The sequence below is a fragment of the Halictus rubicundus genome, chromosome 10 (genome assembly GCF_050948215.1).
Source record: "Halictus rubicundus isolate RS-2024b chromosome 10, iyHalRubi1_principal, whole genome shotgun sequence".
In the NCBI taxonomy this organism is placed as follows: domain Eukaryota; kingdom Metazoa; phylum Arthropoda; class Insecta; order Hymenoptera; family Halictidae; genus Halictus; species Halictus rubicundus.
In genome coordinates, this window is record NC_135158.1 from 7,757,108 (window position 1) to 7,784,870 (window position 27,763).

Here is a 27,763-nt window from a genome sequence, read left to right on the forward strand (position 1 = left end):
CCCGTCCCCCCTTCCCACGAGCGTGGGTGGAACAGCTTTCAATTTTAATCTCGAATTTAATTTCGAAGATCGACGATGCGTCTTGCCAGGAGACCCGGTTGCGTCCGCAACCCGATACCCGAGTAACACAGCTCGTAAAACACTTTACAGGGCTCCTTCAGCTGCAACGAGACCTCGTAAAAACGTCGGCGAACCAATAACGTCGGTCCCGGATCGTTTGACGGCAACACAAAAAACTGACGCAATTCGTGAACCGTATAAATACATAACTCCGGGCGACATCTTGGAAACGCCACGGTGCTTTGTGCTCTTTTTTTTTCTTTCCTTTTGTTTTACAGCGGACACGAAATGTTCCGCCCGGGAGATTGTGATTTACTTGAAATATAAAGCTCAGTTTTGTTGCGGTGCAGATAAATATTATCGCCGGTGTTCGTATTAGCGATGGAAATGAAATGAGTCGGGATCGGTCACGAAACCGTTTCAAAGCGCTGGCCAAATTTGATCAAGACAGTGACAACAGTGTCAAAGTTACTATTTAAATATCAACTGATTTCAATACGATTTCAAACGTTGAAATATACACCTTACGGTTAACAGTGGCTTATGATTTCGGTCGGAATATTATGAAGTACTGAACTACATTTAACAACGTAGGCGTGTTTCTATTTAATAATTACGCGCTTATGAATATTCAGCGTCGCCTTGAATATTTTATTCGTCGATTAACTGTTTGTTTCAAGTGTACGGTTCTTTCGCGATCCTATCTACAGGAGCAACTAACGAAGCCTTTGGGGTTTCGTGACTGCATGCAGCCATTTTATTTCAAATTTTCACCCCCGATGGATTCTAACGTTAAAACGAGATAATCAGCCGCGATCATCTGTATGCACCCTCCTTAACCCGCTATAACTTCTGGCTAATAAACTCAATCTACCTTTCTCTACGTTCGCTTTATATGTTTTTAAGGCGACCTGTTACCAAGTCCGAAATAATAGTAGCAACCATCAGCTCGTTGATGCCAAGCATTAATCATGATTGGCAAGTCTGCTAAACGATCGAACAATCTACCACCGAACAATGTAAGAAATAATCCAAATAGAATCGATGCCATTACAAAATATAAATTATTAATGTAAATGTAAGCTATTGGTCAATAATATTTAAGAGAATATTGTTACTCGGTAACAGATAGCAAAATTGTTTCTAGGGAATTTTATTTTCTATAAAATGTAAGCGTAAATAATTTTGAATTGTTTTTTTCTTAATTTTTCTGCACATAAATATAGTAAAAGTGAATGTTCGGAGTCGTTTGAACGTCACTACTTAATTTTTAGAACATCACGACGTTATTAAAATTTCAAATGAATTGCAATAAATGCAGCGTGGCTAGATCGTTCACATCAGAAGCATAATAAATCGCCTGTCATGACTTATTAGTAAATTGGTAGCTTTTACTGTGTGGCTGTTTCATGTAGAAATATTATAAACAGTAATGGAAAATAATGTGTTACTTATCTTCCGCATAACTAGGTTGATTAAAGTTGCTCATGGAATTAACTCATTAGGTTCAAGTCACGAAGTATCGCAGAAATTTCACTATGCACACACACACGCGCGCTCGCATATGCACAGCCAGAGCTATATCTAAATATTATGATAAGGACTCGCCAGAGTCTGAAATATTTTTAAAATTAAAATTTTTGTCACTAACGTTTAATCTCGTTCTTCCCATTAGAGCAGGATCTAGATAATAAGAGGAAAAGTTTTACGAGTATTATGCGAATTAAAATTCTAGAAGAATAGCGCGAAATTGAAATTTTGTATATTAAACTACGCGAATGTTGTTGGAATGAGTTTCGTGCAACAAAAATTCAACGAAAAATCTAATTATGCACAGAAACTGGCATTGCAGTGTTTATTTACTGTGACTGACATATTGGATTAATCTGTCCACTGCAAATTACTATTAGAAATAAAGAAAGTAGGAAAAATTAAAATTATATTATCGCTGATCATTAAATTATCACGATGAAGTAAACTTTTCGATTATATTCCAAATTTTACCAAATTAATTTATATATACTTCAGTTTGATTGTTCTATTATAAATACCGAAGACATAGCATGACATAAACATCAGGAAACATACTGAAATAATGAGTACACTGTAAGGGGTTCATAGAACAGCATATTTTTAACGGTAACGAGAGCAGAAGTTGGAAATTCGTTTTGTGCCTCAAGCATTTTAACAATATATATTTTATTTTATAAAATTATTGCGAGTCAATTATTTTAAATTTTCAGGGATTGTATATATTTTTTATATATCTGTTTAAGGTATGAGATGTCCTTTATCTCGTGAATGCACGTTGAAAACGTCTGGAATTTATGCCGGTATAAAGAATATGCAGAATAAATTGTAATAGGCAGAATACATGGCAATATGGAGATACATTGGAATATGCAGAATAAATCAGAATACAGAAAACACGCTGATATACAGGGAATACATCGGAATACGTAGAATAAATCAAAATATGCAAAACGTATCGGAATATGCACAATGAATCGGAATAATTCTATTTAATAATTTTATCGTGTTTCGTGTCTTCTGCACATTCAAATGCATTATTTATCTTTCGCTTTTTCTGTCACACATCTTATCCACAATGATACACAAAACTATTAGAATATTGAAAATATGGTAGAAAATGTAAAAACATATTGTACACTCAAGAGTTCTAAAATTACTATACTGATCAAATTCAAAATGATATTACCAAATATCAGTAGAATAAATAAACGAGGGCTTTACAATATTGTATATTCAATGAATTTAAAGCAAACTAAAATATTACTGATTGCAAAAATAATAAAATTTAGCGACCATTTCCGTCGATTTGGTAACCGATGGAACGTTTGATACACCTTTCTGTTTGATTCCAGTTTCCGTCAATTGGTCAACCAAAATTCTATATTTTAATTACCATCCGCAGTCTAATTATCATGGATCACAGCGAACAGTTCATCATTCATTCATAAAAACTAGACCTAATTGGGAGAAGCAATTATACACATTTATTTTGACAATTATTCAACTACGTTTTCTCGGATTAAATTTATTGTCATGTCATCTATTCAGACTGGCAGGAACTGTTGGGTGACCCCGCTTGAAATAACGTAGACGCCATCGCATCTCGAGAGATTGGTTCAAGCATTTGGATTGAATACTACCAATAGATCTCCAAGTCTATTTCATGCATCATTTGTGGGTTTCCAGTTTTCCCAAAGACCTATTGAGGCACTGAATAGGCAATGAATAATGATGCGTTTATTACGTTCACTCTAAATTCAGTCTGTTCTAGAACTAGAACATTGCAGTTAATCCCATAATTGACCCAAATTTCATCTCAAAAATATTAGATCCTGCGATTGCGTACACTTTTGTCATATTTCCTCAACATTTCTACGTGTAAAGGAAACTTCAGATTTTCTCGTAGCATTTTCATTCAATACTTATGTGAACAAATTAATACCATTATTAACTTTACCTCAGGAAACCAGAAATGTTTAACTTATTGAAACATAATCCTGTAGATGTCGGCGAGAAAATGTCCAGAATCCAAGGTTCAATCCTAGGAAATCACTGGTTCAAAAGTTATGCGTGTGTAAAGATGTGCTATTTTACACACTCATAACTTTTGAACTGGTGATCTAGGATTGAAACTTGGTTTTGCGACATTTTCTTGTCAAAATCCAGAGGATTACATTGAAAAAAGCTAAAAATTTCTGGTTTCTTGAGGTAAAGTTAAGCCAGTAATTTTATTCTATTGACCGACATAATTCAAATTTTTATAAAATAGTTTACCTTAGGATAGGAATTTGCGTACAGATGCATAGTCTAGACATTTCACGTCTCAGTTTTTCCCGCCTAATTGAACGCACGGTTTCGATCCCACGGGTTTCGCGAAATATTCATGCAACGATTAACGGAACGGTGCGCAAGGGTTAATACTAATTAAAGGTTAATAATAAAAAAAAAAACAAGGGTTAAGGGTTAATATCAACCGGTCTTGAAATAGAACGGCGGGCACAATAAAAAAAGCTCTTTTCTCCTGGTCATTTGGCCGGCCCCTAATTTTTCATTTCTACTCGATTACACCGGGAAGTTATGGATACACGAATGTCCATGCCAGATCGCACGTCATCGTGGTATACCTGGTCGTTCTCGTTCGCCCTAGCCTGCTCTCGAGCCGTGAGGAAATTTCAACAAAATTGCGTATCGACCGGCAATATGTTTTTCAGTTGATGTAGCTATTTGCCGGCGACACTGTCCTCGATCATTCCTTTTCACGAGGAGCTCCGTGATCTAATTGCCGGGCGAATAAGCCCCGGTCCACTACCTTTTTCTCCCAATTCTTAATCGGACCATTTGCACACTCCATAACTCTTTGGTATTTCTATTTCTTTTGGCACTTCCGCCTGGCTTTGCTTCCGCGTATTAATCGTATAATTAATGTATCGTTTTAACATTTAACTCAATTTTTATCATCTTGTAATACTTTGGCTTTATTAATTCTGTATTTACGTTTGGATGAAAAGAATCTATGTGGCTTTCATAGGACTTGAAGATTCGTCGGGTTCGCTTGCTATACACATAGTATATCCAGGAAGTAGAATTGGTTGGTCACGATCAGACCCGTCGGACGTATCCTACGGCATAGCATGCGTATTCGCTGCATTTTCCAGCTCGATTGTCTCGAAAGCGAAGCTTCGGATGAAAAAATTGTGTTCCATATTCTTTTTTTATTTCACACACTCTGTATAAAAATGAAAGTATCCGCGTCAGGCCGAGAGTAAAGCGGATATTTTTCGAGTATTCTTGTACAACAGGCTTGAAATTCCGAGCGGTTTCTGTCTTACACGTTAATCGGATGCACTGGCTAGCACATGCAAAATTTCCAGTCGATCGGTCGAATGGGTGTTTGCATGATTGAGCAACAAACAAACTCACCGACAGCGTTTCACTTTTATATACATTAGCCGCGGGGGAAGGGTATTCAATTGGTAGATTTAATGGTCGCCTCGTAAATCGATGCAGGGACGTGTCATTGCGCGAATTTACAAGGTATGCGAGCGTGTTTTCGGTTTTCACGAGGAAATACGGGGACGGTGCGGGGAAAAAATATGCTGTCGAATGGCGGCCGGCATTAATTCCCTGCGATGCGTGTTTCATATCGGGCCATTGGCTAATGTATCGCTGTTACACGAGTGGAGATAGTCACGAGACCGGTATAATGATGCTCCCCCGGGCACGATCGAGTGTTCTTCGCCGGTTACAGTTTGCGGATGGGATCGCGTCGAATCGCATGATTCGATTTTCAAAACATACGACCGTGCCCAAATGTCCTGTGCGTAGTTCATGATACGCATCACGGCGCATCAGTGTTTACTTCGACGTGGAAACCCGATAGGCTCGTGCAATATCGGTTGTTGACTTTATTACATGGTACATCTACTCTTTATCATTTCTAAATTTCAAAACGAATTGATTCGTTTCTCGTTCACACTCGTAAATTATTTCGTAAAATCCAAGATAAGAGAACAATGACTTTTTCGAAGACAAGATTTTTCCTTTCGGTGAACATAGAATAGAAATGATATTAGTGTTTGCCAGTGTACACATTTTCTAATATTGTACAGTATTTAAATGGCAAATTCCACGTTTCAAATCGAATTAAATTAATTTTTTAATAGCCAGAATAAAAGAACACAAACAGGAAAACGACAATTTGCTGTAATATTTCGTTAAAATGCTTGAAAAGTATGTGGAAAGTTTCAGTTGATAACAAGAATGGCGTTCACCTTTTAAATAAAAATATTCCAACAAGCTGGAACGAAGCATAATGGAAATTGGCTGGCAGTGAATCGTTTCCGAGAGTTGTTACGGTGCTCGGCAAGATGAAAGAGACAATCGCAACTGAAAAAGTTGCGAAACTTAATATGAAGGTCTTTTTTGATACGGAGAGCGAGGCGAGCGAGCCGGCGATATTAGAATTTTATCTGTAATATAAGACATAAAGGCTTTTATCGTCTACATCACGGCGGCGCCCATGTAAAGCAATGAAAGTGCACAACGGGTATATGTCGACGCAGGGGCATAAAGGGCTAGGGTCCGCCGTAAACTGACTGTATTAATTTCTGTATCGAGTTTACAATTTCGCTCTAAAGAGTTGCCGTAATAAAATCTTATCTGCGACGGAACGTTTTCCTTGTTTCCATTTTCAAATTGCCCCGGCAATTTTATACGACTCGATCCTTCCGCTTGTTTATGTGTTATTCTGTAAGACCGAATCGAATTTCCGGGAAACGATTGCTGGTCAAACTTTGTTACGTGTGCCATTCCCGATATCAACGGCGAGTAAAATAATTTTCAATTTTGTAATACCGGTAAATGGATAAAAATTGCATCATCGTTCAATCAATAGTTTTAGTACTATCTATGAAAATATGTTTCATCGTTCGATAGTCAATTTAACCAAAAAATAAATCTTCGTTTTTTATTGTTTCGTTTGAAACACATTTAATTATTTAAAAATTTAATTCGTGGTCTTATTTAAATATTTAAAGTAAAATATAGTATATAATATTTTTATTCTGATCAATGCTTGAAGGTCATCTGGCCCCGACAAAATTTTTGGGACGACCGTACTAATAGTTATTAATTGCGAATGCTGTAGTGATAAATATCTTCGAAAAGATATCTTCTCTTCCGAGTCGCGTTTCGCGTCGAAAGAATGTCGTAGAGACGGCAAAGTATCGTCTGTCAAGGCATTAATTATTCATACAGTTATACAACGAAGAAGAAGAAGAAGCAAGTGTAAGTGACGAAGGGAAATGGATAAGTATCTAGTCAGACATGCTGTGCCACTTGGAGACCGGAAACTCGGCAACTCTTTAATTGTATGTCATTTAAATACGGCTTACGTTCGAAATGGAGCGACAATTTCAGGGAACTTCATTCAATTTTTCTTCTGTTCGCTGTAAATATAAACATTCTTTCGCTCCTATCGACGCGAACATTTTTTCTAGCAATCCAACCGTTCAATTCTCGAACTGATTTAGAATCGATACTTCAATTCGTACAGCTTTTGTAAGTTTATTCGTGCAAAATGGGGCCAATACCGTATAATACAATTGCATCCTGGCGGCTCGCAGCTGCTTGCAATTTTTCCAACCTCCGACGCATTATCTATATTTCGCTAATGAATCGTTATACTTACAAACAACCAGTGTTAGCAACTTTCATTGTGTTTCCGCTTCGAACATAGAAACGTTTATAATACTGCCGGTTCTATACATGTTTAAAAATCACATAACGTCCATTGTTCCCCGCGACCCCACTCTACGAAATTGAATTGCATTATATAATTCATTAACACGTCCGCTGTTATCGTTCGTTTGCGCTAATAATTTCGTGGCACAATACTTTGTTAAATACAACTCATCCACTTTGTGCATTCTGAAATATAGTTAGCACAGGGATATCATAGATCCACATGCAATCCGCATGATTAATTTGACTTAGTTTATGCAAGGTATCACATCATTTGTTGCAAATGTATGCTGTTGAACCATAATCCGTGTTGTGTTTGATGTCATATTAACCAGAAAAATATCACGAATGCGGCGGTAAGAGTTTCATATAAAAAAAAAAAAAAAAAAATAGTTAAAATCCAAAAGGTTTTATCATTGTCCCACCGATGTCGATGTTCGCTCGCTATCATTTTCCACGTTCGACGCCCAGCGACAAGAACCCGGGAGTAACGTCTCTGCACGACATAAGCGTTTCTATTCGCATACACATATATCGAGACTGTACGTCAATCGATTGCACATCAATGTTGCTGCGCATCAATAACCGGAACCGTGGAGGGGCGCGAAAGAAGCGCGGATAGCTTCCGTTTTTCCCGCGAATCAATTAAGAAATCATCTTCACGGCACGATAACTTCTTCCCCATCCATCGGGGTCACCCAGAAAGCGTTTCAGCGGGATCTGCGGGGCGGAAGCGCGATTACTCGCGACGAGGTAGCGGTGGTGCCCGGGTAAACGTTTCGATCCGTCGCGTCGCATCGTCGTTCGACGGTTAAACGTCGAAGCTCGCGTCGGGCCGCGTCGGGCTTGTTAGAACTCCCGATGCGAATACGCTTCTCGCGGCAATAATCCGAGAATTCTTACGATATTGGAGAGCGATCGCTTCCGGGCCACGTATCGCTTAGTTTACGCTAATTAGTCAGACATGATTTATTGGTCGGACGGCTTTCGGCAGCCCCTGCGCGTATATCGTGACGTATGGGAGTTGCGAGAGGCACACGAGGCGGCGGATAGGGTGGATCTTCAAGTTTACTCGGAGATTACGTACTTTGTTCCGAAGCGCACGGCCAAGCGGCGGCGGCGGCGAGTTAATAATGGAGTAGCTGCGACCAAACCCCGCAACACCATCCCCGCAAGATACTCCCAAACCCCCGTGAACTTTACTGCTTTTCAATTGAGGAGCCGACTGGATTAAGCTCCCCCCCATTCAGTGAACTGCGACACCCTATTCCTGGCAGACCAACAGAATTTCATCTCCACGCGTCGCGTGCGTGCGCCGCGCAAAGCGTACGGATCGTAACTGCAAACGACTTCCATCCAGCCACCGTGCATCATTACGGCGCCGATGGCAAGCGTCGTCGACTGGCGAAGGATTCTGACGAGGCTCGCGTCACGGCAAGACTCCGTTCATTCGCATCATTCGACTTCAAGCTTTAAAACGAACCCGGGTTTATCATCGTACGACTTTTCCTCGCAAAATTATAATAATTTAAATATTGAGAATTTTTCGAAAATCGGTCAGTGTACCAATACTTTTCGGAGCTAAACTTCACTTCGGGAAACCAGTGATATTTAACTGTTTTCTATGTAATCCAGAAGATTTTGGCGAGAAAATGTCGGAAATCCAAGTTTTAATCGTAGGAGATCAGTAGTTCAAAATTAATGCGTGTGTAAATACGTGTGATTTTCAATGTTTTTGACGGGTAAGAGCGCCGCCATATTGATATGTGTCTCAGATATCAATGATTTGCGTAGTTAGTCGTTTTGATAAAAAAGCGACTCGGATAAGGAAAGGATATTAGAACCTGCGACTCTTCGAGGCGATCGAAACGGTTGGAAAAAGCAGGTTCCCTTTAATGTGTACTCGCACAGCCGCAAACCGTCGGCCACAAGTACACTGTTCAACGTTCGGAAATTAACCGGGCACCGGTAGTGGCCTTCTAAACGCTGTACAAAGGTCAATTACCGATAAAGTTGGAAGGAACGTAAGCTCGCGTCGCGTAAAAGACAGGTCGGATCTAAAAGGGGTTTGTAAGGGGTTGGGGATGGGCGGCTGGAAGACTCGGGAACGGTGAAAAGGGGGGGGGGACACAAAGTACCGGTCGTAAAATGCGAAAGTGAGACAGTCCCGAACGGTCCCGGGGCTGTAAAGCAGAGCGTACGTAGCAGCGAGTTAAGAAATTGTCACGTGAGCCGTAGATAGTCGAAGTTTAGGGGTGGAAAAGGCGAGAAAACCCCTGGCCCTGATTTTTGCGAGATTTAAATCCTTTGGCTGGGCCGTTGTGTACGTCTTCGAGGGCTTCACGTGACAGGACGCGTTTAAGGTACGACGACGACGGCTGTGAACGGGGACACGCGATCCCGTCGTAAACGAGCAAGAAATTTTTGACACGTTTATCTCCGCCCGGCTCTTTTGTTGCCGCCGTCGGCTAACGGTGTGGATATAGCCTCGTAACAAATGGACAGATAAGCGGCGTAATTTATAACGGGATATACGAATATTTCGTAAGATCAGTTCGCGTTTTAAATACGTAATCGGCGACGGAATTAGACGCGATCGAGCCCGCGCAGTTTACTTTGTCACCGCGTGCACCGTACAGCTGCAATAAGTCGACTGTAGATTTTATGCTTCTGCACTGCTGGCAAGGAGTGTTTATTCAAACGAGTCGAGCATATCTTGTTGTAACAAGTAATTTATACCAAAATTAATATTTAATCTATAGGCCGCGGATTTTATGTATTTACGAGAAAAATGGAATGAATTTCAGATTATTGTATTATTTTCAGCTTTCTAAGTTTATTAAGGATATAAATGACTATGTGGCTCCTGAATTTTGCAATTGACGTAGACAATTTTTATTTCGAATAAAGATCTGCAGTCCAGTAATAAGCTACAGGTTAAAATAAAATTTAACCAGGTTTTCGCTTTAATACGGATACATAAAAATGATTGAGAGAGACGAGGAACGTTTGTATAATTTTAATGGTTATAAAATGCATAAATTTCCCCAATGAATTTTATATTCTATAATTATCCGCGGCCCGGTATAATTGATCCACTTGACCATCCTATTTGCTGGATATCTTTCATTTCTATAAGAAAAAGTCCTCTTTTAAAACTGGAGATTCCAGTTTTAGAAACGCTAATGAGATGAAAGCAGTAGACTGCGGATCGTTATGCAAATTCCAGTTTTCATAGATAATTTTCTGAATCCCGGAATAAATAAAACTCATTTCTCGCTGATTAAATAATTTCCTGTACTTAAGATAGTAAAAATATCATTTAATGTTTGTAAACGTTTCCATATATTTTTCCAAATTGCAAATGCCGTACTTAAAAAGCTTAGCATTAAAACATTAAGGACGAGAAGATGTGAGAGGAATGTGATTGCTGGATTAAAAAAATCCTCTTATAACCGTGCGAGCATTAACGACTGCGCATGATTAATATCGTTCCTGAGTACTAGAAGAAGCGCGTGGTCGCTAATTAATGCGCTGACTAATGACGATCGTTATGACGAGTTATGGCTGGACTAGATTTTAACCATTTATATCGCAAAAGGACTGTTCGGTATAATAATTTCATAGTTGAATTCAGCTCTAGTAAATATCAGCAACCAATTTCTAAATCTGATTTTTTACACGAAGTAACAAGAGTTCAATCATATTTCGACCAGTTGTTATACAATTCAGCGTTCCTTTAATTTTGTGACACAGTGTATTTTATTATCACCTCTGAAATTGTTTGCGGACATTTCCCAACGTTTCACATATATTACTTACTCAAACACATTAACACGAGTGATGAGCACCTTTGATTAAATTACACGTGTGAACCGAACACGAGTGCCACCGGACCGTTCCCAAAAACACTAGAGACCGTACACGCACTGGAGACCGCTTCAAAAATAACAGTTTCGCAGTGGATGGTAACCAGAAGCCAGACAGTAATCGGAGCTGGTGACGCGTCACTTATCGCGTGAATACATAGAATTTCAGCCAGTATTAATTGCACCGTTTCCGTCCCATTTAAAACTCGATGAAAGAAAGAACCAGTCTACACGGTACAAATAAATAATCCTCGTCGCGGATCGTATCGTCTAGCACAGTTTTTCGTAACCACCATAAAAGCTGATCCTCGAACTCCATAGTTTACCGTAATTATTCTGAAATGACTGCAGGGAACAGGATTCAAATAAAAATTAATTTCTCGTCCAAAGAATTTCAACAGACTCGAATTAAATTGAATTAAATTGAAAATAAAATAACAGTATTTAGTATTCTTCATCCTGGCATGGCTTTCGATATTGAAATTTAGCTTGAGCGAAATTGTTTATTTCTCCATGATTGTGTTGCATTACGATATGAAACTCGGTGGAAAGAAGAACCCGTCTGTGGAAATAAATAATCCTCGTCGCGGATAGAATGGCCTAGCACAGTTTGCCGTAACCACCATAAAGCTGGTCCCCAAACTCCATAGTTTACCGTATTTATCATGGCTCCCGCATTCCGGGGCCTAACAAAGTACCAAATATCAAACAACGCCTCTACTTTCTGAACTGTCCTGTTCCGCGACGGAACAGCAAATACCTTCGAACTTTGCCGTCGTCTTCAGCGAAACAGAGAAACGCCGAAATTCGCGAAGCAGCCGCAAATGGCGGCCGCCAGCTTCGAAACCACATCCTCCGCTCATTAATAAAGGATTCCGTGTGCTATCGCGATGCTCGAAGCATCGGTTAAAGAATTGATCGTCGCGCCGTGTTCCTGGTAACATGATTCTTTCACAAGAAGCTGTCCGCGGAATCGTTTACCCTTCGCTTTACAGCTTCGTAGATTTAGAAGCTTCATTCGACGCCGTTTCACGACGCCCAAAATGGTGTTCTTCTCCAGGGCATCTTAATCCCCGATTCCTCGATCCCATCAAGAACCGCTTTCCGTCCCGCGACGAGCACGGTGTTAATTTATTACCACGCCAGCTTGCTCTCACCACTAACGGGCCACCGTGATTTTTGTTAATTTAGCCTCGAAAAGCCCCGACCGACCGCAGCTGCGAATTATTATTGCGAACCCCCTTCAAAATTCAATTTCCTTCCGAAATCCTCTTTACCCCTTCCGAAAATTCCGCTGTTCGCTGAAGGCTCCTTCTTTTTAATTTGCAAGAAGCTACGTCGAGGGTAATGCGATTTTTATTCAAAAAAGAAAAAAAAATTGAGAGGCACTTGAATGTCGAGAAAATGTGATTTTACACGAGAAGCATTTTCTTACTTATAGCATTCGAAAAATTGTTTTAATTATGGATTCTGACTTCCAATGTTATCGATTGTCAAATAAATGAAAAATCTTGGCTTTTCCAACACCAAAAAATCCCTACTCAATTATTAACGCCGATTTCTCATTGAAATCTCGGATTTGCAACATTCCAAGGATTGCGCACGCGGGTACTCGGCTTTAGCCGAATCTCGCGATTCACTTCGGCTCACTCTGGCCGTTCTCTCGGCCTTGTTTCCGTTCCGCTCGTTCTTTTTCCGGCTCGCATTTTCTGCCTGTAGAATTCTTACGCTGGCCGCGCGGGTTCTTATTGACGTTACGACTCTCACGCTCGTTAACTTGGCCCGTCGCCAATCAAAGGTGAACGTATGGGCCGGGACATGTACAGCGGCCGGGCTTTGTGCGCCAAACAAAAGTCGTCAGAAACTTCCAGTTGGCACTGAGCGGCCGAATATCCTGCATGCAATTACCCCGGGCGCAAACGGCGCCCGTGAGCACGCGGCTGCAAGTTGTCGTTTCACGGTGCAACGGCTTCGAAAACATCCGACGATGGGATCTAAAGTCGCGAGGGAAGCGTGAAACGTCTCCTATTCTCGCCCCCACGCCTAGATCTCCATTTTTCTGGTTTTGTTTCGCTTCGAGTTCCGCGACACTTCCTATCGGAAACAACGATTGGACTTGGCCGTCGAACCTGCGTGTTTATTCACCCGTTTTCGCAGAGTGCTCCGAAAATCTTAGAAACTTTCGTAACTTCGAATGTCTGACGTTTCGCGCGTTTGTTGTCGTCCGTCGCTGCCGATCTTCGGGTGGAATTAAACATTTTCCGAAGTGACTGCGAACGATACGAATTCGTTTCTTATCGAAAAATTTGGAGAAAGTGGAACTAACATTTCGATAGATTGAAAATAGCTGGAGAACTTTGAAAGCTTTCTGCCGCGCCACACTTGATATGCTAAGCGCGACGAACTAAAGTCTGTACGTGGAACGTGTGTGTTTAAGTGTATCGTTGAATTCGGAATTTCATATCCAAACTGTACCAGCTATTTCACTTTATACGTTTCTAGTCTAAATAGTTTACGAGACAGTTTCGGGAATGCTGATTTTCAAAGGACGGTTTCACCGCTTAAACATCTCTATCGACGAGAAAAAATACGTGACCCATATTTGTTGGCTATGAACGCGAAAAGTTTCATGAAAATCGATGTGGAATTATTGTGTGACATTCTTTGTCGGAGCAAAAAAAAAAAAGAGAGGAGAGCTTGTCCCCAACTTTATTAAAAAATAACTCATCTACCCTGCTCCGTTGCATTTTTTTCAGTTATTTACAAAATAATCTAGATCCCGGGAGAAACTTTGACGCAATCCAGGACAGATAGTGCTTGAGTCTTAATTTAAAAAGAAGAAGGCTGTAAGAAACTAAAGCTATTTATATATCTATATGAATAAAAATTCCTGCACACTATATTATGTGTACAGTATTATTTGTAGCATTTACTTGACACCAAGCTAAATTGGTACCATGAAACTTGAGCGAGTATGTCGGTAAATTTTTGTTTAATGGATTGTACCGTGTATGGTACGTTGGATCTAAATGGGTTGAAAGTGCACTAAACTACCAGAAATGTTCTCTGCGTCACGAAACACCCAGTATACATTGCTGAACAGACAAGTAAACGATAAATGAACGATTAAAGTATCATTTTATACCAGTATGATAAAACTAATTCGATTGTTGGTGACCGAATAATTTATGTTCACTATTAAAATCTTTTGCCCGATAAAAATCCGTAAAATCGCTAAACCTTGATAAACGATGACTTAAACCATCCCCTCTACGCGCGAATGGAACACAACATATTTCAATGCGAACAAAATACTCGACATCGAGTAGAGCAGTGATCGAGTTGGCGTGGAATGACCCATTATACCCTCTATACATATAACACGTTGATGCTTGTACGGCGTTTATATCAAGCACATGACGTCAAGCAAGCTGTTGTATAATATTTTTCAGCCTGTTACGCCAGTGTCTCTCGTTTATAACGAACAAAGAGAATATTTATCGTTTTTAATCGTTAATTTACCGTACGGTGTGACATTCATTAAATTGGACGCATTGATTAAACCCCTATAATTAGTCGTATGAAATACGTCACAGGAAATTAATGCATTATCTGCACACAACATTACATTCAATTATACACCTCAGTTTATACAAACTATTCATCAAATTCTGAAATTATAATATTAATTACATACAGTATTTGTGGATATTCATTTATCTCATAATACCTGTCGCGATAATTGTTTTGCACTTCCACCAGAATATTAGGCAATAGCCTCCGAATTACATTTGCAAAGCTTGCATACAGTTATGTTTGTTGATAACGCCATCCGTTTCACGTTCTTCAATCGATTTCGATCTATTTTAAACAGAGGATATTCTCAGCTCCACGAAAATTTTCTCGCTGTACAGTTTGCCAAACATGAAAAAAAGCTATGCAACAACCTGAATTTATATCGTCTACGGAATATTTTTGTTCCAGCACAGTGCAATGTAAGAATGCGAATACTTTTTTGTCGGTGGCACTAAATCAGAGTGCCTGGAACGACAGAACCAAAAATTCCGGGTCGAAAATACGCGAAATATCGGAGGGCTATTTTCCAAAAGAAGAAAACAAAAAAAAACAGAAAAGTGGAACAATAAAATGAAAAGCATCAGGGATATTGACTGACGCGAGACTGTCGCTTGTCGCGTGACACATTTCATTTCGCTCATCGGTCGAATATCGACAGAGAGAGAGAGAGAGAGGGAGAGGGGGAGACACGACGCGCCGGAGGAATAAAAATATCGACCGATATTTTCACTAACAAACAGTGATATTTGCTCGGTAATTTTTTCTGCCGCATCGGCGATTGTTCGCGATACAATTGTCACCTATCGAGACACAGGACACAAGATATTTGAATTCGCGTCAGTGACGGCACGCGTGAAATGCTCGTTCGCGCGACCAGCCGGCAACTGTCCACCGTCAACGTGAAATTGACGTGAAAACACGAGCCACGAGAAGAAAGGGAAAACTATCAAAAACACCAGGGGAAACACGGTTAGCCGTGTCGCGACACCACTACCAACGCAAACCTTGCTTAATAGAAACAGAATTGGGCGTATTTAAACCGCGAAGAACGGAACGATCAAGGAAAGACAAATAGGAAAACGCAAATACACAATATCAATGAAGGAGAAGAGATAACAGTGAGATTAGACTGCGGGTCTTTATGGAAAATAAAAATTTGTCAAGTAAACCGCAATAATTAAAAGTTGAATAAAAATATATTTCTTCTTTTGATAAATTTAGTGTGCCGAATATAATGAAGACGTTTAAACGATTTAAATATCCACCCTGCTTTTAAAATTTCGGAAATTTTTGTGAGACATATTAAATTCTTAGAGAAGACAACAGGATCTTGCAAATGATGCAGACAGTTTTTGTTTCGCAGACAGATCCACTGATTAGAAACGTCACACCCCTTGGTCTGCGACGAAGTGTGGAGGCACGTTTCTCGGCATTAGATGCATCTAAGCTTTTCAGTGGTATTCCAGATAGAAAGCCTAGCATGTTAGAATGCAGGGCGGCGGATTCCTCGGCCTGGTTGCAGTTCCACCCTCCAGCTGCACTGCCGGCATTTCGCCACGGAACGGTTGGGACCGTGAGCCAAATCCGTGTTCTAATCATGATTCTTTTGAGCCGGGCACGCCTCCTCTATTATCCTTCTTCTTTACTTCACGGGGAATTTACTGCACCGGTGCTGGTTAATTGGACAGCAACCCCCGAGCCGACCTAACCGCCCTGCCCTGCAACGCCGCCTTCGGCCCGAATGCTTGCAACAACGGCCGGCGTTGTTTACAGTCGCACTCGGCCCGATGGAACTTTATCTCGCGGACACATCGACGAGAAGAAACAAAGAACCGCGCGGCCCAGTCGAGATTATGGTTGGTTGTCCCGTTCCGAGCTCGGTCTGGCTAAATCATGCTCCAAGGGTGGTCACAGCAACGCACGTCATCCTTCATACCCTCCCCAAGGGGTTACATACCTTTCAACGGTTGAAATTCAACAGTTCGGCTTAACTTCACCTTGGCAACCCAGACATTTTTCACTTTTTACTATGCAATCCTGTTCATCTTGACAATAAGAGGCTAAAAATCGAAGTTTCACAGCTAGGAATTCAATGGTTCAAAAGTTATGCAAAAGTATTGCTTTCAGATGTACAGTCAGGGACAATATTAAGTGGACACTTTTAGAAAACTAACAACTTTTTCAAATTGGACCAAACGACTCGACCTTTTTGGAGATAAGAAGAATTAGTTTATTAAGTAATGTGTAAACATTTTTTTTTTATATTGCTATTGCTCGGAATGTCGCCGAAAAAAAGTGAAACGCTTTAATCAATTTTAATCTTAACATTCGTGGTAACTGCACCGTGATGCATATTTTGAAATGTTCTTAACCAGACGAAGATTGTTAGTATAATCATTCTATATTGTATTAAGGTCTGTCCTATTGGAATAACTAATTGCATACGATAAACATTACGTTATCATGGATTAAACAATCTAGAAGCATTATTATGTATACGCCGTTCCCTGCAATCACGTTGCCAGATCCGAGTTAAATGACTATGACGACGAAACGTTGTACATAGTTATAGAATAGATGGTTGAAGTAATCAATTCGACCAGCTGAGCACGATATTCTCGTCGCGTTTGATGAACGGGAAATCACTGTACCGTAGATCAGAACGTGAAATTATGTGTTCAAATGAAATCGTTTTGTCGTCTCGCGGTGATTCAGAGCGCAAAAAGCATGTAGATAAAACACCGGTTTCTATTTCACTGAATTATATATTACTCGAATTACATTGCAATTTGAAGAAATTAAATACATATTTGTTTCTACGCCGGTTGTACAGTCAGACATTTTACACATAACTAAAATTCATGAATATGTATACGTAAGCACACGTTTGCGAAATAATGCATAACCTTAATTAAATTTTAATAATCGCACAGGGGTTGAAACAAACTGATGCTGCACATTGGATGACTTCGTACTACAGAGTGGAGACACCTGCAGCACGCAGATTGAATAAATATTCCAACATACAATTTCTAGCTGCGTGATATTACCTGGCTAGCATTAAAATTAAACGCTATACTCTATCCTCTAAAAGTGATATATGCTTACCATAGGTGAAAACTACGGAAAAATAAAAAAAGTTAAGTATATACTTGGAAATGGGAAGATTTTAAGTTCCACTTTATCATTTATTAACTTTTATCGATAAAGACTTGTTAAACCCTTTATAATACGCTTACACGCATGATGTACTTTACCGTCGAAGGGTTACAATCATGCAAAAATAGGGCACTGAATGACCCCTAACAACAATGGTACTCCAGATTTTTCCTTACTAATAATTGGTTGATAATAGCGCGTCATTAAACCCTTAATTAGCAACGTTCAATAGAAAATCATTTTCCAGAAATCGTGTCCTACTAATAATAAGAATGAAACGTTACGTATATTTTCCTCAGGATAGATAACAATGGCAACAATAAAGTAAAATTATAATGGCCTTCCAACAACGAAAGAATTTTTCAATTCGCTCTCTTCGGACATTCTCCGACCGACAAAAGTATTCAGACGCCCAAAATTCCCCAATTACCTCTCCGTGACGTGGCCGGACAATAACCCATTGACATGACAAAAGATATGCACCTAATTAAAAGTCGGACTTCTAAGGAACCGTCGCTGTCAAACTTCTGGACAGTAAAAGTAATCTGCACACCCGCGCACAATGGGTTACCCTGGCTCCATTTAGGATCGTCTCAGCCGCATCTTCTTCGGGCACTTGTCACGGTTACCTTTACTACCTGCGCGCCACTGCACTTTTCTCCTTCTTTCTCTCTCTCTCTCTCTCTCTCTCTCTCTCTCTCTCTTTCTCTCTCTCTCTCTGTCTCTCTCTCTCGCTCTGTCCACCATCAGAGGAGCTGATTCGATTTCGAATCAATCAATCACGAAATCTTCCCTTTCTCAGAATCAGAGCAGGAACCAATCAATGACTGGCTTTAGTGTTTCGAGGAGTATAAAAGCCGGATTGAAGTCAAGCAGCGTATCAAAGGGACTTGATTGATTCGATTGATTCCCTCGCGTTATCTGCGAGCCAGATTATTATGGACACCCTTTGTCGATAGGTGTTTACGGAGCTCTCACGTGACGTTTTCGCTCGTGTTGAATGATCAGAAAAACTCGTGGCTAATTTGAGAATAAAGCATAAGTGGTTATAGATTAACCCTTAGCTGGTTAACTTCTGGGTTAAACTTCACCTTGGCAAGCCAGAAAATTTGAACATTTCACTATATAATCCCACGTATCTTGACGAGAAACTGCGAGAAATCAAAGTTTTAACGCGAGGAATTCACTGGTTCAAAAGTTATGCGTGTTTAAATTTTAGCGATTTTAACTTATAACTCACTTGGACAATTTTTATTTTACATAAAGATCTGCCCTGCAATAATGATAAACGAGCGAACGGTCATACGCGCAGACACTTGGTCGCATCGCTTAAAAGATTCGTAACGCGACAACCGGTACGGACTTCCGTGCCGTATGAAAAATGGACGTGCATAGTGGACAACCGCCTAATTGAAATTCTCCTTTACCATAATTGACAAAGTCAGGGTCCGGCGTCGTTACAGCACAGTGGTTCTCATATAGCGGCCGACTCTCGGGATCCGGAAGATTGAATCTGCGGGTCGGAATGAAATTAATCTGGAGGCCCGGAGGTTTCGTTCGCTTTGACGAGCGTTCAGGTGGATCGGCCTTGCAGATATGATCCGGCCGCCCGATGCAATTTGGCACATCGCGGAAGGTTTTCCGCGCTCTAATGGTTCCGCGCGAGGTGAAGAAGGTGTGTTCGCATGCCGATTCCGATCGATTGACGAGACAGCAATAACCATCGCGATCGGGACGAAGAAGGAGGTTAATGGAAGGGACGCGTATGGCGGTATTGTCGCGGCAGATCGTTATCGCGCTCGGAATGTGAATTAGAAGCGAGCCGTGAGGGAGAGAGACAGAACGAACGAGAGAGAGAGAGAGAGAGAGAGAGAGAGAGAGAGAGAGAGAGAGAGAGGAAATATATAGAGAGCTAGAAAAAAAATGGAAAAAGGAAACCGTGAGAGAAGAGTGCATCAGCACGCGCTCGTATGAAATGGCGCGTTCGAGGGGGTAAATGCCTTTTTGCGGGAGCGTCGCGATGATATTGCCCGTTCGAAAATTTATTTCCGAGTCATTTCATCCGACTCGGTCTGTTTTATTATCGCCCCGATGCCCTCCATCGGCCGTACTTTATCCGAGCGGCACGATAATCCGACTGAAAGCGAATTAATAATTGGGAACACCGTGTAACCGTTACGGCGGCGAGGCGCAATTAAAAGTCTCGGCCAATTATGAGAAACAAACGGGGAGAATAAAAAGCGGGATATACGCGGTAACGATGCGAGGCTACAAAAGAGTGACGATAAATTTTTTGGTGGACACACTGCCGCCGCCGCGCACCGTGGCCGATGTGTGTCGCGCATACACGCGAATCGAAAGGGAAGCTCGCCGGGGATACGTGTCACACGTTCGCTGGATCCAAGTTTTTCAGCCGAGGGGGAGAAATCCAAGCTTTCGAAAAACTCTCGAGCTTTTCCCCGTAACGAGAGTAAATTAAACAGCAGGAACTTGTTCCGAAGGACCCTTTGATTCGCGCTTGTATGATTTCTTCGGGTCGTTGGAATCTAAGGATGCTTCGTTCTCCTTTCTTCCTCGATAACTCGTTCGAGAGCTTTGATTAAACCAACGGCGCAGGCAATGTTGTTGGAAATACGTAAACCTTGTTTCACGGGACTATCGATATTGTACGTTGCAGGAAATGTTTTCATTGGCGACACCGGCCCAGGGAAAATGTTCGGGGAAAATCAGCCCTTAGTACTCCGAGGCTTTTTCGGCAACCTCGGCTGTTAAAACGAAGCCCCCGAGGACCATTTTATTCTGAGAAGAGAGATTGTCCCTATTCAAGTTTATCACTGCATTGTGGATTTTATGCATATCGATGGCTACAGTGAATTGGCGAAATACAAAATTGTGAAGACATTTGAAGAATATCTGAACACTGTTATCGATTTATTAGAACGATTAGAAGAAAGGATACACTTTTTAGTGAATTCCTGTTTCTGAGAATCGATTTAGGACATTTTTATCTTGCATAAAGATCACCAGTCTACTTTGTCACAATTTGATAAAATGATAGTCATAAAATTGGTGTAATGTTCGAATAAAATTGTCTGAATGATAACTAACTAAGACGAAATTTGTGTGATGTGTATGATCAGCTCGTGTCACGATCTAACGCAGGCAAACAAGAGGCATAATGAGCTTGAAACCTCAGGGTGGCAACACGGTCTGCAAAACATCATAAACTAGGTTTCTTGGACAGTTGCACATCACGCGCAATCAGGTTCTGACCATAGGACGTCATTAGTAGACGACCAACGGCCAGGATTTCCAGAAACAATGCATGGTAACTGTATCGGAGGTTTTCCTACCTGTACGTGCACTATACCAACACTTCGAATATCACTATGTAGTCACAATCAGGCAACTATCCAACAGAACACAGATAAGACTTTAAAAATGTACAGTATATTTAAAAAAAAAAGGCAAATTATGCCAGTGTAAGTAAATTATTTCCAAATGTAGTTTTATACGAAATAAAAATTGTCTATGGCAGTTTCGAGATACTGGAGCCACATAGACATTTACTTCTTCTCTTAATAATTTTAGTGAGTTGAAAATCACTAAATCAGTTTCAAGATACTGGAGCCACATAGACATTTACTTCTTCTCTTAATAATTTTAGTGGGTTGAAAATTAAATTATTTCATCAAATATGTATCCCCTACTTAATTCATGTATCACTGTCGCATCGAATTAACTTTAGTATATAACGAAACGACAGTTGCTTCCAGCGCAAATATCGCGACGCTATTACAAGTAATCTTTAGCAACTTCTATCTGTGAACAATCTGTCGCAGTCGTCCCTTAAAATACAGCAGCAAAAAAGAATGGGGGGATAAAGAAAACGCAAACGAGAGAAAGAAAAATGTTTCCCTTAAAATTTTAAGTCGAGGAAGTTCCTTCTGTTTTCTTTCGAGGGAGCAGTACGTAAAGAATCCTTTCGCATTAAAAGTTACTGAAATGACCGAACAAGTAATAAATTAGGTGCAGTACGGGGATAAAATTCAGAGAAGTAAGAAACGGAGAAATTACTCGTAAGAATCAAAGTTCTGAAGCCATCGGGAGCGCGGCGTTGCGGAGTTCTTGCTTGAAAAATTATCTCATCGTTTCGCTTTATCGGGAGTCGAATTTTCCCACAAGAACAACGTGCAGTCGAAAGTTTGGACGGTAACGGCCCCGAAGAAATCGAAAAATTCAATTCTATAACCGCGTTGAAAAGATTTTATACTTTAACTTCCTAGTGAACTTAACGCTTTATTCACTGGCAGTTTTGTAACAGTCACTTTGAAATCAGAGTTTTCTCAATAAATTGCTCAAAAGCGACGGCTTATTCATTCATAATTCAACCTTCTGGAATTTACACAGTGCGACAACCCCCTCTGAAATTATTATTTAAAGGAAACTATCGAGCTTATGTTACTTACAGCCCCGTTAATATAAAAAATTGTCCTCTTCAATTAGATGAAGCTTAAATTAAATAAAAATGTGTTTCCCCTTTTTAATAACTGTAATAAGTCGACAATACTTATAAATTGATGCCCCCACGGTTTTCAATTTCAACTGTATCAATTTTTTCCCACAAATGCATAAAATCTAATAATAATATAAATTGTAATTGTGGAGTTATATAGAGCAACAAGAATCAAATGGAAATTCGTTTATGTTATTTGCGGCTTCATCGTGGTCCAAACAGCATGAAATACTGTCGGGCTTTATCAGACTTTCAACTACATGAAATCGCGGAAAATTGTGTATGTGTAAGTGCGAGAGAATTTTGCAGTTTGCTGATAACTTGATTGTGAACGTTCATTCGTGTTCACGCTCTTCAAGATTTATTTGCTGAATTGCACAGCGGCGTAACACGATTTGCCTGCTATATTAAATACTTATTACCGGACTCGTTTGCAAAATAAATGAAAGAAACTCATTGGATGTCGTAGAAATGTCTAGGTCTTCATGGTTTTCGCATATTTTCTTAGGACGACGACGTAAACGGCACAAAGATTCGCAGTTAATTAAAATGAAATGTAAACAGTTGATGAGATATTAAATTCCTTGGCCGACAAAGACAAATAACACAAAATTAAACGGAAGCGTAAAAGAAGGAAGTAAAAGGGAGAAACGGTGAAACGGAGACGAAGGGAGAAAGAAATTTTTCCACTCAAACCTTATATCAACATTTCCTTACCCTGTTGGCTTTTTTCCCATTGGCAAGAGTGTGAAAATAATAATCAAACGCAAGGGAACGGTGTATTTAAAAAATATTCAACGATTATTACACAGCAAAGTGATTCCAGTAACCCGGATGTTCACGTTTCACTTAAATGTTCTAAAGTTGTAAGCAGCTTCGGAAACACTGCAGGCAAATTTTTTAATCATTTTTTAATCGTTCGAAGTAAGAAAACTCTTCAAATATTTGCGTTTTCTCGAAAACCACGTCGGTACTAAAGTGTTGAAAATTATATCAAGCTTAAAGACCTCTTCCCTTTTTACCTTTGAAGCAAGGTGAAGCTTCAAGCACAAAGCCACGTTCTCATCGAGTAGATCACAAAAATACTCGGAAGAATTGTACTAAATACTGAAAAGTGCTGTACTCGAATGAAAACGCCCGAGTCTCTTGATTAGAAGACCGAAATTTCAAGGTACTCGAGCATGTGTGTACCTGTCGGCCGAAATCGGAGGCGCAACACTGCATGCAGTCCGGTGAGCGTAGCCAGAACGGCAAACAATTGCCACCGAGCCAAATAAGTGATTAAGCCCGACAAATATTACACGGTGTAATATTTGGACACGACGCGACGCTGGCGTCGCGTCACAGGTGCGCGCCGCATCAAAGTTGCCCGTGATCAGAGCGGCGATGGTGCTCGGGTGGCGTGTGTCTGTCAAAGAGTGTGTCAGCGATATCCAAGGCACTCCAGGTAAAGCGGAAACCTGCTCCCCGTGTAACGTATTCAAAGGAAAAGCGTAGAAAAAGTAGCCTTGATCGTTTAACAGCCGTTAATTCCCAGCTCTCGCACGTACAGAGGCCGTGCGCACTCGTTGGACTCTTGCTCGCGAGATCCTTTTTTACCGGTGAATTTATTTCCCGAACGTGGCCTGACACGGCGACAGATGTATACTCGAGATTTACGTGACCCTGGAAGAGGCACGCCAGGGGTGGCTCTCACCCCCGCACCCCCCGCACGAGACTCGCGCACGCCCACGCACACAGGAAGGCCCCCGGCGGACACACCAGCCCGATAATTAATGGCCAGTTTTAAGGCGCTCTAAACGCGTCAAAAACGGCCGCGGAACTACCGCCATGATTTACGACGTGCAAAACGAGACCGCCCTCCTCGCGTCTCCTTTGACGTGCGTGTCTTCGCCCCTCATTTGCATAGCGCAAACGCTGTTTACCGATCCGACTCGGCGACGATACACCCTGGAAAATTCTCTCCGCCCGCTAATTGGAATTGTAATCGGCGGTTGGAGCGAACTGTTGTCTCTCGGTTCGGCAAAAAATTTTTCGTCGAATTTACACGTCTCGTATTAACCCTTTAACTCTACAGGGACGACGACCGCACTTTCTTCCACGATCGTAAATTATTACGAAAAATCCAACGCTAAAACAGATTAAAAAACAGCAAATGCAATTCCATTTCCATGTCGGACGTTTCGAAATTCAAATTGCACGAATGCTGTTACGAATAATTTTTTCTTTTTTGCACTGGAAAAAATGCCTGCTGGAAGAGGTTAAAGATAACGAAATTCCGATCATTGTAACTGTGAAGGTGATACATGGGAGGGGGTTAAATTTATTTCGTGGTGTTTCGTTTAATTTCATCGATGCTTAAAAGGCAATTCAATTTGAAAGCCAGTGCCATTAGTCGCCTCGAAATTTGTATTGCACGCCATTCCGGTACACGAGCTGCGTATATCCTAGGACAGGGACGTGTGATGACAAATTTGGTCGGAAATAAGATCTTCGTCAAGGGCATTAGCTAAATAGCGACGGTTCCTGGTGTAGGTGGAAGCAACGGCACCGCGTATTTCGGCACAAACGGTTTAATTATCTCCCTGTCTTATGGTCCTGATTTAACGCGACGAAATTATATCGCGAGCAGTATTAAACCGAACATAATTTTCTGCGGAACGACCGAATGGAAACTACGGCAAGATGGCGTCGAGTTGTTTCGGAGGATCTGGCGTTGTTCGAGGACCGGAACGCTATCGATCGTTTCAATCGGGCGACTTCACCTTTCCCTGGTAAGGGGGAACGATTTTTCTGTAAATATTTAATGCTACATTTATCGATGCACAGACGGCGAATTGACGAAATGTTTGCTTATCTCTGGATGGAGATGCCACTTTGAATGGAAATGGAATCTGTCCACTGTCACCAAATGTAACAAACTCTCTCTCTCTCTACCGGGGCTGCTTTTCGTTCCAACTTTTTCGGGAGAGTTTGCGCCCGTGCTATCAGTCAACAGGCTATGCATATTAAAGGAAGGAATTTTTCATTCTTTTTTTCCCCATTTTTCTTTTGCAACTCCGGTGAATCGTTGCCCCGTGAATTATGAGACGATAACTCTGTTCATTGACGAGAAATCAACCCGGTAGAATTTTCCAATCGATACCGTGCATTTTCGAAACAATAATAAAGCCTCTATTACATGAAGAGCTACCATACGTTCCGCCGAGAAGTGAACAGAAAAAGAGCAAGAGTGCGTATACAAATAAAAGCGGGTCAACTGTTGCCAAGAGATGCCCGTGCCAACTGCATAGTACTGTTGCAAGCATACATGGCTGCTATGAACCTCATAAAAATGGACGCATCGCTGTAATAAATGGTATTAGACTGTACACTGCCACTTTTATTGGAATTTTCTGTTTGTCGTTGGCTGTGGCATGCACATAGTTTGTATTTTGTTACTCGTGAAGCAATATTAAAGCAATCACAGTCACGAGAATACACGCAACTTCTGTTCCTTTCGAAGTTATTTGAAATGTGTCCTAATGATTTCTGTTTTATTTTAACCCTCTATAATGCTGTCTGACCTTCTTACAATTTGACCAAACATTTTATTCTAACACCGCCGCTTCTTAACCAAAAAATTCATTTGCACCTAAATATTTAGTTTTTCTTCACACTTGAAAAATGTTTGGTTATTTAGGGTTCAGATTTGCAAATTCTAATTTTATTTTCCACTGCAGTTACATATGTGTTTCTTACAAGTGGAGAACATGCAAGGGAAACAATAAAAATATATTATTATACTCGGTTTCGATCAGAGCGTTCTGCGTCAGCAGTTCGCAACGGAACGGCTCGATTACTTTCGCGAGCCTCTGTAAATTCGCGGGAGCTTTTGATCAATAGCGTACGCGAGGACTATTTAAACGTATCGTGTCTGCACGCCCCCGCACGTGCATCGGGTAATTTAGGCGTGTCAGCGAAAATCGTGGGCGGCTCGCTTGTCGCGACCTCTAAGAGAGCATCGAAAATCGCTAGAAAATTCGCGTGGTAAATCACTTTCGCTCGTGTTACGTACGAATTAACCCTCGGCGAGAGATAAGGCGGCCGGGGTAATTATGAAAATAGTTGCCGCGAAGTTGGCTACGACTTATCGCGCTGTTATATGGATTTTTTAAGTACTTTTGTAGTAATTAAGTGGTCACGATATGCGGGGGATCGTTAAATCCACGCCTCGTAGAGTATTTTTTTTTTATTAAAAAAAAAAAATAGAGCCAGCCATGAGTGACGTTGCACGTTCAGAACGGACGAGCGAATTTTACACTTCGTCCACACTATCGTTCTTTACATTGCCGCTGTTCGCACTTTCAACGATTCGATAATGAGTGGGAAATCCGTACCAACTTCCTGCCAATTCTGCATTATTATACATCGCTGTATGATTTAACGAATGAATCATTTGACTGCGGTTTCTTTATCTTATCGTACTGTTCGTTCTGTGCTTCCTTCGAGACGGGATATATTTATTTCTGGAGAAATGACTAGACGACATAGTAAACTACACAAATGTTAGGAGAATTTTGAAATGCTATTATATAATTCTGTTTAGTTTTGGTTTTACTTTTTAGTGTTTTTAATTTTATTAGAATCAAGACGAGCCTTGAAAGTTAACGGAAATATCTGGTTGCAAAAATTATGTAAGCACTCGTTTCGTCATCGAAGATTTTCATTAGGTTATGCTAGATTTCATTTGGTTCGGAACACTTGCGTTTTTCGAAATTTGTGTCGAGCATTGGAAGTTGTTTATGCGAAAGATTTTTCAGGTTGCAGCGCGCGTTCTCGCTATCGCTAGAAATTGCGGAAAACATAGGAACGCGAATGTTCAAGAGCAAATTGAATCAATGAAGCAAAGTAATCTTATCTGGCGACGATATAGACTGCGCTGAAATTGTTAAGGGTCGAGAGCGGCTATACAAACGGCAAACACAGTAAGATGAGAAATGCGATTTGAAACGTTCATAAATATGTTTGATACTTCAGTCTTCTTTGTGTATCTCCTCTCTCGTTAAAAATCCAATCTCGTAGCCCTATTGTCATCATGCAGACGACTGTAACCTTATCACGAACTTTGATAATATTTCCCAGTGACACCGGAGAGAGTTCAGGAGAAGCAACACAAAGAAGAATGTAATGATCTTAGGAACTGTGTCACTCGTCCGCTACGTGTTTTATCCGTATACAGAATGCAACGAAAGTCAAGTTGCTATATAACCGGAAAAAAGGCGATTCCTTTTCGCAACATCGAGTAGGGTACGGTGAAACATATTTG

General features: G+C 40.7%; 1 protein-coding gene across 3 annotated transcripts in view; it reads right to left on the reverse strand.

The window, feature by feature from the left end:
- Positions 1-27,763, reverse strand: part of LOC143357831 (cyclic GMP-AMP phosphodiesterase SMPDL3A) — a 71,570-nt gene that overhangs the window by 37,911 nt on the left and 5,896 nt on the right. Inside the window, exons 1-2 of one of the 3 annotated variants that reach the window (XM_076794460.1) lie at positions 8,423-8,499; positions 7,283-7,318 (exon numbers count right to left, since the gene is read on the reverse strand). The exons of 1 other annotated variant lie outside the window; for it this stretch is intronic. In XM_076794460.1, the coding sequence (XP_076650575.1) occupies positions 7,283-7,308 (26 nt within the window). In that variant the 5' untranslated portion in view covers positions 7,309-7,318; positions 8,423-8,499. Of the gene's footprint in view, positions 1-7,282; positions 7,319-8,422; positions 8,500-11,157; positions 11,239-27,763 lie in introns of those variants that run through there. One more of the 3 variants, XM_076794462.1, reaches the window with a different exon arrangement.